This window comes from Hyperoodon ampullatus, assembly GCF_949752795.1.
Source record: "Hyperoodon ampullatus genome assembly, chromosome: 4".
In the NCBI taxonomy this organism is placed as follows: domain Eukaryota; kingdom Metazoa; phylum Chordata; class Mammalia; order Artiodactyla; family Ziphiidae; genus Hyperoodon; species Hyperoodon ampullatus.
In genome coordinates, this window is record NC_136917.1 from 23,397,977 (window position 1) to 23,415,552 (window position 17,576).

Below are 17,576 nucleotides of genomic sequence, written 5' to 3' on the forward strand. Positions count from 1 at the left end.
TGTAGTTTGCGGCACGCGGGCTCTCTAGTTGAGGCGTGCAAGCTTCAGTAATTGTGGCACACGGGCTTAGTTGCTCCGCGGCATGTGGGATCTTAGTTCCCTGACCAGGGATCGAACCAGCGCCCCCTGCATTGCAAGGCGGATTCTTTACCACTGGACCACCAGGGAAGTCCCAATAGCTGTCACATCAACTTTTGAAAACAATTGTTGAAGTGGTGCCTCTATTCCTGCCGTCCTGTTGCTGTGTTTCTGTTCCAGGAAGTCTTCCATGGCCTGCCTCTCTTCCAGCAGAATTAAGGAATTGCTGCATTCTGTCTTCACTTCATTTCCCACAAATTACTTGGTATCAGTCAGGACTTCTTTGAAAGCGATGGAAGCCCATTCAAATTGGTTTTAATTGGTGCATGTAACTGAGAATTCTTGAGGGTATCTCTAGTTTTAGGATCCAGGTTCGCAAATAAAATAATCAGTAATCAATTTATCTGTATTAGTTATCAAATGCTGGGTAACAAATCATCCTAAAATTTATGGCTTAAAACAACAAAAATTAATTAGGATTTTCTCAAATTCAGAAGTTCAAGAATTCAGGAGCAGCTTAGCGGGATGGTCTGGCTTGAGGTCTCTAATGAGGTTGCAGGCCAGATGGTCGGGGCTGCAGTATCCATATCAAAAGTGGTTCATTCACATGGCTGTCCAGTTGGTGCTGGCTGTTGTCAGGAGGCTTTACTTTCTTCCCTCATGGGTCTCTCTGCAGGACTGCTTAAGTGTCCTCACAGCATGGCAGCTGGCCTCCCCCAGAGTGAGTGATCCATGAGACCAAAGCAAAAATTGCAATGCTTTTTATGATCTGGGCTTGGAAGTCAAACACAATCATTTCTGCCGTATTCTACTGGACACAAAGAACAGCTCTGAATCAGTTTTAGAAGAGACTATTCAAGGTCATGAATCCCAGGAGGTGAGGATCAATGGGGACCATCTAGGAGGTTGCCTCCTACAGCATTCCTCCATCCTTCCTTCCCTGTTTGCTCTGCTATTCCTATATGTATGCTTCATTCTCAGGCAGGCCTTCCACAGGCAGTGACAGAGATGGCCATCAACATCTCCAGGCTTGCATTCTTAGGGACCCCAGTGGGAAGAAAGTACCTTTATCATAAAAGTTCTGGTGAAAGTCCCAAGGCTGACTCTGATTGGCCAAACTTGCGTATAGCTTATCCCTGAACAAATTGCTGTGGTCTAGAGATACCATGCTCTGATTGGCCAGACCTAGGCCACACCCCCAGCCCTAGAACCGAGGGTAGAGTGGACAGCACTAGAGACTCATGGAGCAGATGAAGGAGGAGTGGCTCCCAAAGGAAAAATCAGGGTGTCCTTACTGAACCAAGGTGATGGTTGTTGGGCAGGAAAAATAATACATGCCCAACCTATCTCCTTCCTTTGTGCTCCAGTTGCATATTTTAGCACCCCTTGGTTTAGTATTTTTAGTATTTTTTCCATGGAATAATTTACTTTCTTTGTAGGTAGAACTCTAAAATGGCCCCCAAGTTCCTTGGTGTAAACATACCTTCTCCCAGTCATTTAATCAAACACTAATCTAGATGCTTCTGTAGAAAAATGCTGCAAATGTAAGTAAGGTCCTAAATCAGTTGACCTTAAGACAGGGAGATTCTCCTTAGTGGGCCTGACCTAATCAGATGAGCCCTTAAAAGTGACAGGGTTCTTCCTGGCAAAAGAAATTCAAAGGGTAAGAGAGTCAACATGGGGGAGATTCTCTGTTGTTGGCTTGGAAAATCGAAAGGGCTCTATGGCAAGAAATGCAGGTAGCTTCTAGCAGCTCAGGGCAGCCCCTGGCTTGCAAAGAAAAAGGAACCTCAGTCCTACAAACACAAGGAACTGAATTCTGCCAATGACCTGAATGACCTTGGAAGGGAATTTTTCCCCAGAGCCTCCAGAAAACTTAGCCTTGATCTCAGTTTTGTGAGACCCTGAGCAGAAAACTGAGTCACGCAGTGCTGGACTTTTGACCCACAGATTTACGAACTAATTAATGGGTATTACTTTAAGCTGCAAAGTTTGTGGTTAATTTTAGGCAGCAATAGAAAATGAATATACTTCTCCATGGACTCTAAGATTCCTAAAGTAGGGAGCTTCTCTTGGATCTCCTTAAACTCCTCATCCCCAAAAGGACCCAAAACAAAGATGGTCCCTCTTCCTGCTTCTGGTTCCACTATCTGGGAAAGAGAGGAGGAGCCCCACTCCTTATTATGCTACTCCCACCCACCAGCTCCCAACTTTCCCATCCTTGGGGGCCCACCAAGGAAACTCTCTGCTTGGCTTTCCATAAACAGCCCAGGTGGGCAGCTCGACCAATCTCTGCTTCCCAGGCCTCAGGGACCTTTGACCAGTTCTTTTTTTTTTTTTTTTTTTTTTTGCTGTACACGGGCCTCTCACTGCTGTGGCCTCTCCCGTTGCAGAGCACAGGCTCCGGACGCACAGGCTCTGCGGCCATGGCTCGCGGGCCCAGCCGCTCCGCGGCATGTGGGATCCTCCAGGATCGGGGCACGAACCCGTGTCCCCTGCATCGGCAGGCGGACTCTCAACCACTGCGCCACCAGGGAAGCCCCAGTTCTTTTTTTTTTTTTAATTATTATTTATTTATTTATTTTTGGCTGCATTGGGTCCTTGTTGCTGTGCACGGGTTTTCTCTAGTTGTGGCAAGTGGGGGCTACTCTTCGTTGTGGTGCACGGGCTTCTCATTGTGGTGGCTTCTCTTGTTGCGGAGCATGGGCTCCAGGCATGCAGGCTTCAGTAGTTGTGGCACATGGGCTCCAGTAGTTGTGGCTCACAGGCTCTAGAGCTCAGGCTCAGTAGTTGTGGCACACAGGCTTAGTTGCTCCGCAGCATGTGGGATCTTCCCGGATCAGGGCTCGAACTCATGTCCCCTGCATTGGCAGGTAGATTCTCAACCACTGCGCCACCTGGGAAGCCCGACCAGTTCTTTTGATCTGGACTCCTGGGCAAGTGGTTGGACCAACAGACAGAGGCCATGAGGGCTCTGCTGCTCCTGGGGGTCCTGCTGGTGAGCCTGGAGTCAGCAGTTTCGGTGAGGGCTGTGGGAACAAGGAGGGTTGTACTGGAATGGCCCTGGGGGGTCCCTATCACAACCTTGGCCTCTGCCCATGACCTTTTAGTCTAGGTGATTGGAAGGCCTGTTTGGAAAGACTAGGCAAGCCTATAAGGCCAAAGTAGAGGACAGAAAGACAGACAGTGCTGGTGGATATGAGGACATGGCCTGCATTACTGGGGGAGGGGGACCTTGAGGAGACAATGGGAGGAGGAAGGAGGGGTCCAGGCCTTCTGGGGAAATCTCTGCATTTCTGGACTGTGAAAGGAAGCTGGGGACTAGCATGGGATCAGGGCAGGCAACGACTTTCTGGGAAAATTCCTGGCTTTCTTCTCTCTCTCCCATAGACTCCACCTTGGAAAGCCCCCAAGCAGCATAAGTTCATAGAGAGTGAGCACACCGTGGGTAAGTAGCCTGGGTCCACCTCCTGAGAAACCCTTGAACAGGGATGAGTATGGCAAGGAGTATGCAGATTGTTAGTCTCTGGCCCTTGGGGTGAGGGGAAGGATCCTGGGCGCTCTTCACTCTCACCCCGAGTTGTCTGGCTGGCATTCAGACCTGAGTGCCTACTATATGCCAGGTCTTATGTGCATGGGTGCCGGGGATCCAGAGTGATAGTGAACTGTGTGCTCCTTGAGGGCAAGGCTGGGGCTGTAACTGAGTGTCTGGTCCAGTACCTGCCAGTGTTCCTCGGTTTCCCCAGCCTCTCCCTTCCTTTCCTCTCCTCGATACATCTCACAGGCATCAGTCATGCCACACAGAGGCCAGGGCCCTTGACGGACAAGGAAGGATCAACAGCAGGGCTCTGGAACCCAAATGCCTCTGAATCCCAGCTTCATCACTTATGTGCTGGATGGCTCTGGACCAATGACTTGACTTCTCCAAGCTTAAATCCCCACCTGTAAAACGAGGCTGGTAATGGTAAAACTCTTAGGGTTGTGGAGAAGGAGAAATGAGTCATTAATCCCTGTGAGGCACTCAGCCCACAGTTTGGTGCATGGTAAATGCTTAAAATATATTGGCTTTTATTATCAAGCTCCCTTTTAGATGGTGGATATCTGCCATCTCCCCCCTGCCATAGCTCCCCATTGCCTTTATTCTTCCAGGCACTAAATATTTACCTAGAATTGTAAACTAGATTGAGCCTTCCCTGGCAAGCCTGCCCTGATGGGATCAGGCCCAGCCCCTTAGCATGGCACTGAGGCAATCCTGAGTACCTCACCTCCTCTCCTCAGCACTCCACACCTAGCCAAACTGCTCTCCTCCCTCTAGCCTGACCCAACCTAGCTGCCCTGCCGTTGCCTAATCATCTACTTAGGGTCCTACTCTTCTGTGTCCATTCCATTTGCATCTCAGACCCCTCTCTCTTCCTTTAATGTCCTGTCCCTGATTTGGCCCTCAGCACAAGTGTCACTGGGCCTCTAATAACAAAATAGCAGCTAATGTACTATGTGCCAGACTCTGTGTAAGTGTTTTATAGACACGACCTCATTTAAGTTTTGCAACACTCCTCTGAAATAGATAGAGTCAATTCTCATTATTCGTGGTAGTCATGTTCTATAAAGTCACCATGAACATTGAATTAGCAAAAACTGAACCATTGCTCCTAGAGGAAATATAGGGTTAGGTTCCTGTTAGCTCTGGTCACAACATTTTCGTCAACATATAACCTTGTTTTATGTGTGATTCTGTTTAAAGACACCTTACTTAATATATATTGTTGATTCATTGATATTGAATTCATGGCCAGCAGCACTATAGCTCATGCCTGGACGAAGCTTATCTAACCCACAAGTGTTCTACATAATGTACATCACAGCCCTTTTGCACTTCAGAACACTGGACAGCACTTCAGCACTCTATTTGGGGGCCATTTTCAACAGTAAAATCATGCATCAAAAGCACAAAATTTGAAAAACGTGGCACTAAATAGAGCATGAAAAGGACACTTGTTGAGAAGCAAGAAGAACTACAATCCTGCAGCCTGTGGAACAAAAACCACATTCACAGAAAGATAGACAAGATGAGAAGGCAGAGGGCTATGTACCAGATGAAGGAACAAGATAAAACCCCAGAAAAACAACTAAGTGAAGTGAAGATAGGCAACCTTCCAGAAAAAGAATTCAGGATAATGATAGTGAAGATGATCCAGGACCTCGGAAAAAGAATAGAGGCAAAGATCGAGAAGATGCAAGAAATGTTCAACAAAGATCTAGAAGAATTAAAGAACAAACAAACAGAGATGAACAATACAATAACTGAAATGAAAAATACACTAGAAGGAATCAATAGCAGAATAACTGAGACAGAAGAACGGATAAGTGACCTGGAAGACAGAATGGTGGAATTCACTGCTGTGGAACAGAATAAAGAAAAAAGAATGAAAAGAAATGAAGATAGCCTAAGAGACCTCTGGGACAACATTAAATGCAACAACATTCACATTATAGGGGTCCCAGAAGGAGAAGAGAGAGAGAAAGGACCCAAGAAAATATTTGAAGAGATTATAGTCAAAAACTTCCTTAACATGGGAAAGGAAATAGCCACCCAAGTCCAGGAAGTGCAGAGAGTCCCATACAGGATAAACCTAAGGAGAAACACGCCGAGACACATAGTAATCAACTTGGCAAAAATTAAAGACAAAGAAAATTTATTGAAAGCAGCAAGGGAAAAACGACAAATAACATATAAGGGAACTCCCATAAAGTTAACAGGTGATTTCTCAGCAGAAACTCAACAAGCCAGAATGGAGTTGCATGACATATTTTAAGTGATGAAAGGGAAGAACCTACAACCACGATTATTCTACCTGGCAAGGATCTCATTCAGATTCGTTGGAGAAATCAAAAGATTTACAGACGAGCAAAAGCTAAGAGAATTCAGCACCACCAAACCAGCTGTACAACAAATGCTAAAGGAATTTCTCTAAGTGGGAAACACAAGAGAAGAAAAGGACCTACAAAAACAAACCCCAAACAATTAAGAAAGTGGTAATAGGAACATACATATCGATAATTACCTTAAACGTGAATGGATTAAATGCTCCAACCAAAAGACACAGGCTTGCTGAATGGATACAAAAACAAGACCCACATATATGCTGTCTACAAGAGACCCACGTGAGACCTAGGGGCACATACAGACTGAAGGTGAGGGGATGGAAAAAGGTATTCCATGCAAATGGAAATCAAAAGAAAGCTGGAGTAGCAATACTCATAGCAGATAAAATAGACTTTAAAATGAAGAATGTTGGGGCTTCCCTGGTGGCACAGTGGTTGAGAGTCCACCTGCTGATGCAGGGGACACGGGTTCGTGCCCCGGTCCAGGAAGATCCCACATGCCATGGAGCGGCTGGGCCCATGAGCCATGGCTGCTGAGCCTGCACATCCGGAGCCTGTGCTCCGCAATGGGAGAGGCCACAACAGTGAGAGGCCCGCGTACCGCAAAAAAAAAGAATGTTACAAGAGACAAGGAAGGACACTACATAATGATCAAGGGATCAATCCAAGAAGAAGATATAACAATTATAAATATATAGGCACCCAACATAGGAGCACCTCAATACATAAGGCAACTGCTAACAGCTATAAAAGAGGAAATCGACAGTAACACAACAATAGTGGGGGACTTTAACACTTCACTTACACCAATGGACAGATCATCCAAACAGTAAATTAATAAGGAAACACAAGCTTTAAATGACACAATAGACCAGATAGATTTAATTGATATTTATAGGACATTCCATCCAAAAACAGCACATTACACTTTCTTCTCAAGTGCACACAGAACATTCTCCAGGATAGATCACATCTTGGGTCACAAATCAAGCCACAGTAAATTTCAGAAAATTGAAATCATATCAAGCATCTTTTCTGACCACAATGCTATGAGATTAGAAATCAATCACAGGGAAAAAAATGTAAAAAACACAAACACATGGAGGCTAAACAATACATTACTAAATAACCAAGAGATCACAGAAGAAATCAAAGAGGAAATCAAAAAATACCTAGAGGGGGCTTCCCTAGTGGCGCAGTGGCTGAGAGTCCGCCTGCCGATGCAGGGGACACGGGTTCATGCCCCAGTCTGGGAAGATCCCACATGCCGCGGAGCCGCTGGGCCCGTGAGCCATGACCGCTGAGCCTGTGCGTCCGGAGCCTGTGCTCTGCAACGGGAGAGGCCACAACAGTGAGAGTCCCGCGTACCAAAAAAAAAAAAAAAAAAAAAAAAAAACCTAGAGGGCTTCCCTGGTGGCACAGTGGTTGAGAGTCCGCCTGCCGATGCAGGGGACACGGGTTCGTGCCCCAGTCTGGGAAGATCCCACATGCCGCGGAGCGGCTGAGCCCGTGAGCCATGGCCGCTGAGCCTGCGCGTCCGGAGCCTGTGCTGTGCAACGGGAGAGGCCACAACAGTGAGAGGCCCGCATACCGCAAAAAAAAAAAAAAACTGGGAAAAATGACAATGAAAACACAATGATCCAAAACCTACGGGATGCAGCAAAAGCAGTTCTAAGAGGGAAGTTTATAGCAATACAATTCTGCCTCAAGAAACAACAGACATCTCAAATAAACAATCTAACTTTACACCTAAAGGAACTAGAGAAAGAAGAACAAACAAAACCCAAAGTTAGTAGAAGGAAGGAAATCATAAAGGTCAGAGCAGAAATAAATGAAATAGAAACAAAGAAAACAATAACAAAGATCAATAAAACTAAAAGCTTGTTCTTTGAGAAGATAAAAAAATTGATAAACCATTAGCCAGACTCATCAAGAAAAAGAGGGAGAGGACTCAAATCAATAAAATTAGAAATGAAAATGGGGACGTTACAACAGACACCGCAGAAATACAAAGCATCCTAAGAGACTACTAGAAGCAACTCTATGCCAATAAAATGGACAACCTGGAAGAAATGGACAAATTCTTAGAAAGGTATAGCCTTCCAAGACTGAACCAGGAAGAAATAGAAAATATGAACAGACCAATCACAAATAATGAAATTGAGACTGTGATTAAAAATCTTGCAGCAAACAAAAGTGCAGGACCAGATGGCTTTACAGGTGAATCCTATCAAACATTTAGAGAAGAGCTAACACCCATCCTTCTCAAACTCTTTCAAACAATTGCAGAGAAAGGAACACTCCCAAACTCATTCTATGAGGCCACCATCACCCTGATACCAAAACCAGACAAAGACACTACAAAAAAAGAAAATTACAGACCAATATCACTCATGAATATAGATGCAAAAATCCTCAACAAAATATTAGCAAACAGAACCCAACAACACATTAAAAGGATCATACACCATGATCAAGTGGGATTTATCCCAGGGATGCAAGGATTCTTCAATATACACAAATCAATCAATGTGATACACCATATTAACAAATTGAAGAAGAAAAACCATATGATCATCTCAATAGATGCAGAAAAAGCTTTTGACAAAATTCAACACCCATTTATGATAAAAACTCTCCAGAAAGTGCACATAGAAGGAACCTACCTCAACATAATAAAGGCCATATATGATAAACCCATAGCAAACATCATTCTCAATGGTAAAAAACTGAAAGCATTTCCTCTAAGATCAGGAACTAGCAAGGGCAAGGATGTCCACTCTCACCACTATTATTCAACATAGTTTTGGAAGTCCTAGCCACGACAGTCAGAGAAGAAAAAGAAATAAAAGAAATCCAAATTGGAAAAGAAGAAGTAAAACTGTCACTGTTTGCGGATGCCATGATACTATACATAGAGAATCCTAAAGATGCCACCAGAAAATGACTAGAGCTAATCAATGAATTTGGTAAAGTTGCAGGATACAAAATTAATGCACAGAAATCTCTTGCATTCCTATACACTAATGATGAAAAATCTGAAAGTGAAATTAAGGAAACACTCCCATTTACCACTGCAACAAAAAGAATAAAATACCTAGGAATAAACCTACCTCGGGAGACAAAAGACCTGTATGCAGGACACTATAAGACACTGATGAAAGAAATTAAAGATGATACCAACAGATGGAGAGATATACCATGTTCTTGGATTGGAAGAATCAATATTGTGAAAAATGACTATACTACCCAAAGCAATCTACAGATTCGATGCAATCCCTATCAAATTACCAATGGCATTTTTTACAGAAGTAGAACAAATAATCTTAAAATTTGTATGGAGACACAGAAGATCCGAATAGCCAAACAGCCTTGAGGGAAAAAAACGGAGCTGGAGGAATCAGACTCCCTGACTTCAGACTATACTACAAAGCTACAGTAATCAAGACAATATGGTACTGGCACAAAAACAGAAATATAGATCAATGGAACAGGATAGAAAGCCCAGAGATAAACCCATGCACATATGGTCACCGTATATTTGACAACAGAGGCAAGGATATACAATGGAGAAAAGGCAGTCTCTTCAGTAAGTGGTGCTGGGAAAACTGGACAGCTACATGTAAAAGAATGAAATTAGAACACTACCTAACACCATCACAAAAATAAACTCAAAATGGATTAGAGACCTAAATGTAAGACTGGACACTATAAAACTCTTAGAGGAAAACATAGGAAGAACACTGTTTGACATAAATCACAGCAAGATCTTTTTTGATCCACCTCCTAGAGTAATGGAAATAAAAACAAAAATAAACAAATGGGACCTAATGAAACTTAAAAGCTTTTGCACAGCAAAGGAAACTACAAACAAGACGAAAAGACCATCCTCAGAATGGGAGAAAATATTTGCAAACGAATCAATGGACAAAGGATTAATCTCCAAAATATATAAACAGCTCATGGAGCTCAATATTAAAAAAACAAACAACCCAATCGAAAAATGGGCAGAAGACCTAAATATACATCTCTCCAAAGAAGATATACAGATGGCCAAGAAGCACATGAAAAGCTGCTCAACATCACTAATTATTAGAGGAATGCAAATCAAAACTACAGTGAGGTATCACCTCCCACCAGTTAGGATGGGCATCATCAGAAAATCTACAAACAACAAATGCTGGAGAGGGTGTGGAGAAAAGGGAACCCTCTTGCACTGTTGGTGGGAATGTAAATTGATACAGCCACTATGGAGAACAGTATGGAGGTTCCTTAACAAACTGAAAATAGAATTGCCATATGACCCAGCAATCCCGCTACTGGGCATATACCCAGAGAAAACCATAATTCAAAAAGACACATGCACCCCAATGTTCATTGCAGCACTATTTACAATAGCCCGGACATGGAAGCAAACTAAATGCCCATCGACAGACAAATGGGTAAAGATGTGGTACATATAAACAATGGAATATTACTCAGCCATAAAAGGAACGAAACTGGGTCATTTGTTGAGACGTGGATGGATCTAGAGTCTGTCATACAGAGTGAAGTAAGTCAGAAAAAGAAAAACAAATATCGTATATTAACGCATATATGTGGAACCTAGAAAAATGGTACAGATGAACCGGTTTGCAGGGCAGAAATTGAGACACAGTTGTAGAGAACAGATGTATGGACAACTAGGGGGGAAAGTGGCACGGGTGGGGTGGTGTGATGAACTGGGAGATTGGGATTGACATATATACACTAATACGTATAAAATGGATGACTTATGAGAACCTGCTGTATAAAAAAATAAATACAATTTAAAAAATTTTTTAAAAAGACACTTGTTTACAGTAGGAGTTGAAACAAGAAGCAGAGCATCACCTTGTTTGACCTCAGCTGGGAATGTGCACTTCGGGTGACTCAAAGTTTTCACCACTCTGTGCATGTCCACAAATGACAGTGAAAGCACCCTGATTATTGGTTTGGGGTTACAGATAAATTTTAGCAAGAAGTGCAGATAAGCAAATACAGAATCTGAATGAGACTCAATTGTACTATTTTTAAAAATTACAATAGCGGGCTTCCCTGGTGGCGCAGTGGTTGAGAGTCCGCCTGCCGATGCAGGGGACACGGGTTCGTGCCCCGATCTGGGAAGATCCCACATGCCGCAGAGCGGCTAGGCCCGTGAGCCATGGCCACTGAGCCTGTGCTCCGGAGCCTGTGCTCCGCAAGGGGAGAGGCCACAACAGTGAGAGGCCCGCCTTCCGCAAAAAAAAAAAAAAAAAAAAAAAAAAAAAAAATTACAATAGCAATATTTTTATTGTAAAAACTTTATAAATTACGGAAATAGAAAAGAAGGAAAAGTCACCCATAATCCACTATCTTCCAAAAACCACTGTTACAAATTTTGGAGATTTCATTCTAGATTTATTTTTTATGCGTATGTAAATATATTTTTACAGAAATAGGACCATACTGACATGCTGGGTTTTTTAAACAACTAAATTTATTTATTTATTTATTTATTTTTGTCTGAGTTGGGTCTTTGTTGCTGCGCGCGGGGTTTATCTCTAGTTGCCGCGAGTGGGGTCTACTCTTCGTTGCGGTGCGCAGGCTTCTCATTGTGGTGGCTTCTCTTGTTGCGGAGCACGGGCTCTAGGCATGCGTGCTTCGGTAGTTGTGGCTCATGGGCTCTAGAGCGCAGGCTCAGCAGTTGTGGCGCACAGGCTTAGCTGCTCTGTGGCATGTAGGATCTTCCTGGACCAGGGCTTGAACCCGTGTCCCGGGCATTGGCAGGTGGATTCCTATCCACTGCGCCACCAGGGAATCCCTGTCTCAACCATTTTTAAGTGTACAGTTCAGTGATATTAAGTACACTCACATTGTTGTGCAATCATTACCACCATCTATCTCCAGAATTCTTTGCATCGTGCAAAACTGAAACCCTTCATCTGTACTATGTACGATTTTTGCCATTTTTAACAGATGAGAAAACTAAGGCTCAGAGTGGTCAAGTGACTTCAACATTCAACAAGTATTTATTAAGTTCCTACTTTGTAGCAAGCACTCTTCTAGGCCTGGAGGCTGCAGACTTGTCTAAAGTCACACAGTTAGTAGTTGGTGGAGTCAGGAGGCCACCAACTGACTTCAGAAACCCAACTCTTAAGCAGGATGTGGTCTTGAAGGCACAATGATCTTTTCAAAGGTCTATCCTTTTTCCAACCAGTCTCTGAGGGGTGGTACCCGGGCAGTGGGGCACGGGGAAAGTCATTAAGGAGTGTGTTACCCCTTCAGTTCTCACTGTTACCGGGGAGCCCTGCCACTTCCCCTTCCAGTACCACCGGCAGCTGTATCACAAATGTCTCCACAGAGGCTGGCCCGGCCCCAACCCTGGTAAGACCACCCCGAAAGGTTGGAGCAGGGGTCTGGGGGAGGTGGACTCTGCCCATCCTTCTGTCCAAGGAACCCTGCTTGGAGAGAAGGGGCTGTGATAGGGAAGGGCAGCCCAGCCCCTTGGGCAGAGCTAGGAAGCTTCATCTCTTTCTTTCTTTCTTTTTTTATTTATTGAAGTATAGTTGATTTACAATGTTGTGTTGGTTTCAGGTGTACAGCAAAATGATTCAGTTACGTATATATTTTTTCAGATTATTTTCCATTATAAGTTATTACAAGATATTGAATATAGTTCCCTGTATTATACAGTAAATCCTTGTTGCTTATCTATTTTATGTATAGTAGTGTGTATCTGTTAATCTCATATTCCTAATTTATCACCCCCACCCCCGCTTTCCCCTTTGGTAACTGTAAGTTTGTTTTCTATGTCTGTAAGTCTGTTTCTAGTTTGTATATAGATTCATTTGTGTTACTGTTTAGATTCCACATATAAATGCTATCACATATTTGTCTTTCTCCATCTGACTTACTTCACTTAGTATGGTATTTCCTAGGTCCACCCATGTTACTGCAAATGGCAATATTTCATTCTTTTTTAATGGTTGAGTAATATTCCATTGTGTATATACCACATCTTCTTAAACCAATCATCCGTTGATGGGCACTTGGGTCACTTCCATGTCTTAAGCCTTATCTCTGTCTACAGGTGTGCTACCACCCCCAACTTCGAGAAGGATCAGCGATGTGGGCATACTGCCTGGAGCCAAAGAAAGTGAAAGGTGCCACACAACCTTTGGGGTGGCCCAGGGACCTCTCCCCGACCCTAGCTACTCTCCTGGGTATCATCAGATCTAAAACATATGGGACTCTGGGCCCACCTATCTCCTTCCCTCCCAGAGGGAGAAGTTCTAAGAGGGGGTAGCCCCATTTTTTCAGGTGGGTAAACTAAGGCTTGGAAATTTGGAGGGCCAAGGTCAAAAGACAAGCAGGTTTGGGTAGGGACTTGGCCCCATCTGTTTGATTCAGGCTCCCCACTCTTTCTCCCCCTGTGTTCATCTCTCAGATCACTGCAGCAAACACAACCCCTGCCAGAAAGGAGGGACCTGTGTGAACATGCCAAAGAGCCCACACTGCATCTGTCCAGATCACTTCACTGGGAAGCACTGCCAGAGAGGTAAGGAGATGCTGAGGCCAGGGGAGGGGCTGCTGGGGAACAGGGGCAGCCACGGGCCTACTGAAGAGGTCCTGTGGATTCCCAGAGATTTGGCATGGTCCCACACTCTCCTGAGACTACCCTACCCCTTTGTCCCCAGAGAAGTGCTTTGAGCCCCAGCTTCTTTGGTTCTTCCAGGAGAATGAAATATGGCATAGGCTTGAGCTGGCAGATGTAGCCAGGTGCCAGTGCAAGGGTCCGAATGCCCAGTGTAAGCCACTGGCCAGCCAGGGTGAGTAGATCGGTGGGGAGCTGGCCAGGGAGGAGGGCAGAAGGTGGGAAAGAAAGGCTGGCAGGAGGCCAGGTGGTGTGCCAACGTAAGAGGGAGCTCTCTGGGTGGGGGGGGCGGGGGTCTTTGAGCCTAGGGGTGGCTCAACATGCTCCTTCTCCCAGTCTGCCGTACCAGCCCATGTCTCAATGGGGGCAGCTGCCTACAGGCGGAGGGCCACCGCCTGTGCCGTTGCCCCACGGCCTACGCTGGACGCTTGTGCCAAGTGGGTGAGTTAGGGTGTCTGGGAAGCAGAAGCCCCGCCCCCACGTGGGAAGGGCTTGCAGAGAGGGAGGAGGGAGAGTGGAGAAGTGGGTGAGAGGGCGGCAGGAGACCATTCCATACCCTATAGCTGTAGGGCGCCTTCTCTCTCCCCAGACCTCAAGGTGAACTGCTACGACGACCGCGACCGCGGGCTCAGCTACCGGGGCGTGGCCCGGACTAAGCTCCGGGGTGCACCCTGTCAGCCGTGAGCCTCCGAGGCCACCTACTGGAATGTGACCGCAGAGCAAGCGCTGAACGGGAGACCGGGCGACCACGCCTTCTGCCGGTGAGCGGGTGGGGCAGGGCTGGGCGTCTCTTTCCGCCCCGGGGCCCTCTAGGGCTTCTCAACCACCTCCACCCCGTGGTTGCAGGAACCAGGACAACGACACCCGCCCGTGGTACTTTGTTTGGAGAGGCGAACGACTCAGCTGGAATTATTGCCGCCTGGCACGGTGCCAGGCCCCAGCCCCGGCGGCGCCCCAAATCTCTCCTCCGATCCGGATCTCATCTGGGCACCAGTACTTCCGTTTGCCCTCACTTTCGGCTTGGCAGAAACCTCAGTCCACGACCCAGACCCCGCTTCGACCCCTGACCTCAGGTAGTTGGGAAAGGTTAAGAATCCGAGCAGAGAAAGCACGGGACGAGCTACATTCCAACTGATGGTGGGTCTCCCGACCCTCAGCCTGGGCTTCTCCCACAGGCTGGTGCTCGCCGCCCGAGCAGCGGACTCCCCTGCCCAGCGCGGGCCCGGCGGGCTGTGGACAGTGGCTCCACAAACTGCTGTCCTCGCTGAGCCGCGTCGTCGGGGGACTGGTGGCGCTCCCCGGGGCGCATCCCTACATCGCCGCGCTGTAGCAGGGCCAAAATTTCTGCACCGGCAGCCTCCTCGCCCCCTGTTGGGTGCTGACCGCGGCTCACTGCCTGCAGAACCGGCGAGTGCCTGAGCGCTCAGCTCCCGGCCCGGGATCCCTAGCTCCTCTCTCCTCTGTGCCCAGCTTCCGCGCGACACCCGAACACGTGCCCTACCTCTACGCGTCCCCGCCCACCTTTCCCCCTTCTCCTTTTCAGAGCTCCCCAGGAGGAAGCTGAAACCCAAGAAGGGGCTCGGAAAGAGGGGGCTCCCGCAGGATGCCTGTGGCCGGCTCTGAGCGCGCTTCCTTTTCCCGACCCTGCCCCCAGACTTGCGCCGAAGGAGCTGACAGTGGTGCTCGGCCAGGACCGCCATAACCAGAGCTGTGAGCAGTGCCAGACGCTGGCCGTGCGCGCCTACCCCCTGCACGAGGCCTTCTCGCGTATCACCTACCGGCACGACCTGGGTGCCTGGGGGCGCCCCAGCGGGGATCAGGGGAAAGGGTGGGCAGGGCTCGAAGTCCTAGCGTCCCGGTCTCATGCTCCTCCCCGCTTGGGTTAGCTCTGGTGCGCCTGCAGGAGAGCGCTGAAGGCTGCTGCGCGCATCCGTCGCCTTTCGTTCAGCCAGTGTGCCTGCCGAGTAGCGCCGCCCGCCCGGCCGAATCCGAAGCCGCGCTCTGCGAAGTGGCCGGCTGGGGTCACCAGTTAGAAGGTAGGCAGAACCGCTGGGGGCGGGAGGGAGACCTCTGGCCACCGGAGTAGGCAAGAGAAGCCCGCAGGTTTGGTAACGCCAGGGACAAGTGGGGCCGACCTGGTGGGTTGTGAGGACGTGCAGGGCCCTTGTCTCTGCAGTCTGCTTCTCCAAGAGCTTGGTATTCACTGTTGGGGGGGGCGTTCCCAAATCTGAGGCGTACCGGGAGAATCGCACTTTCTCTTGATTCCCTCTGGGCACAGGGCTGCAAGGGCTACTGGGACGCTGGCCCGCGCTGGAGCAGCAGGTGGGCTGGATGGGGACCAAGGTTTTGAGACACTGGATGGGAAGTGGGGGTGGGGTTCCGAAGCAGTCCTGCTTCCTCCTGGTTCATTCACATCACCTCTCCTCTCTGGCCTCAGTTTTCTCGTCTATGAAATAGTGTTAAAGGCAACTCACTCCCTCTCGGGCTTGTTGCGAGGAAGGCAGGAGATTAGCGGGTTTGGAAGAACCTGGCGCAGCCAGGTCCGTGGCCTGGGCGGAGAGGCGTCGGGAGGGGTGTGAGGAAGGCGCTCTCGGTTCGCAGGGTCAGGGGAATATTACAGCTTCCTGCAGTAGACTCAGGTGCCGCTCATCCGTCCGGAGCGCTGCTCCGCCCCCGACGTGCACGGAGCCGCCTTCACACACACCACCCCCCTCCCCGCATGCTCTGCGCTGGCTTCCTCGAGGGTGGCACTGACGCGTGCCAGGTGAGCCCTTGGACCCATTTGGCGCCCTCCTCCAACCTGGTCAAGTGCAGACCCCAAGCCAAGGGCGCTGAGCCGCGTGTTCCCGACCCAGGGTAACTCCAGAGGCCCTCTGGTGTGTGAGGATGAGACCGCAGAGGGCCAGCTCATCCTGCGAGGCATCGTCAGCTGGGGTTCAGGTTGCGGCGACCGCCACATGCCGGGTGTACACACCGACGTGGCCAACTACCTAGCCTGGATCCGGGAGCACACTGCTTCCTGACCGCCCCGGGACTCGCCTTTCCCTCCTGGGCAATTCTGGAATGGAAGTGTGGCTGAGGCGTGATCATGGATAACAAGGAATGTGTTCCATTCCCCCCAGCGCTGCCAGCCCGGCACCAGGCATGGCATAGAAATCAGTAAAGTGCTTTTGAAGATGCTTGAAAGGCACAGCTCTTCAGGGGTCCCGTCAGGAAATGCCAAGATAGTATACCCGTGCTCAACTTCTCCACACCCCTTCAGAGAACAGAATCTATTGAGATCTGATGCAAGGTTTAGATTCATGTCCAGCTGACATTTACTAAGCCACACTGTGTACCAAACCTGTGCAAGGTGAATCCACAAGTATGAAACTAATATTTTAAGTTTATAGAACAGGAGTTCTCAACCTCGACTGTACATCAGAATCACCATGGGGAGCTTTTTGAACCTATGCCCAACATCCACCTCAGGTCAATTAAATCAATATTTCTAGGGTAGGGGGGTGGGTGGGTAGCCATTTGTTTTGTTTTTTTACAAACAGAAAAAAGTGAAATGTTTATTTGGCAGAAAACTTTTGAAGTTAATAAAGAAATGACAATAACTGGTACACACATTAATTCAAAATATTTTTACTAAACACCAAATAGAATAGTTCCTGAACTTTTCACTAAGAACCTCTTCATTACTGAAAGAATGCCTAAAATGTAATCAATTTAGTTAGGTTTTTTTTTTTTTTTTGCGGTACGCGGGTCTCCCACTGTTGTGGCCTCTCCCGTTGCGGAGCACAGGCTCCGGACGCGCAGGCTCAGCGGCCATGGCTCACGGGCCCAGCCGCTCCGTGGCATGTGGGATCCTCCCGGACCGGGGCACGAACCCGTGTCCCCTGCATCGGCAGGCGGACTCTCAACCACTGCACCACCAGGGAAGCCCTAGTTAGGTTTTTAATCAAGAAATCTAAAG

At 47.6% G+C, this 17,576-nt stretch overlaps 1 protein-coding gene across 1 annotated transcript; it reads left to right on the forward strand.

Moving 5' to 3' along the window:
- Positions 1 to 3,043: 3,043 nt before the first annotated feature.
- On the forward strand, positions 3,044 to 16,638 carry F12 (coagulation factor XII; the record flags this gene model as incomplete). The annotated part of the gene is given in 20 exon segments (XM_079702249.1): positions 3,044 to 3,100; positions 3,469 to 3,526; positions 12,247 to 12,336; positions 12,339 to 12,345; positions 13,052 to 13,088; positions 13,091 to 13,124; positions 13,409 to 13,519; positions 13,659 to 13,790; positions 13,952 to 14,056; positions 14,205 to 14,296; positions 14,300 to 14,376; positions 14,462 to 14,688; positions 14,791 to 14,942; positions 14,946 to 15,022; positions 15,270 to 15,406; positions 15,502 to 15,651; positions 16,217 to 16,245; positions 16,249 to 16,315; positions 16,318 to 16,379; positions 16,471 to 16,638. Coding segments are annotated over 20 exon segments (1,869 nt in total).
- Between the last annotated feature and the right edge of the window lie 938 nt (positions 16,639 to 17,576).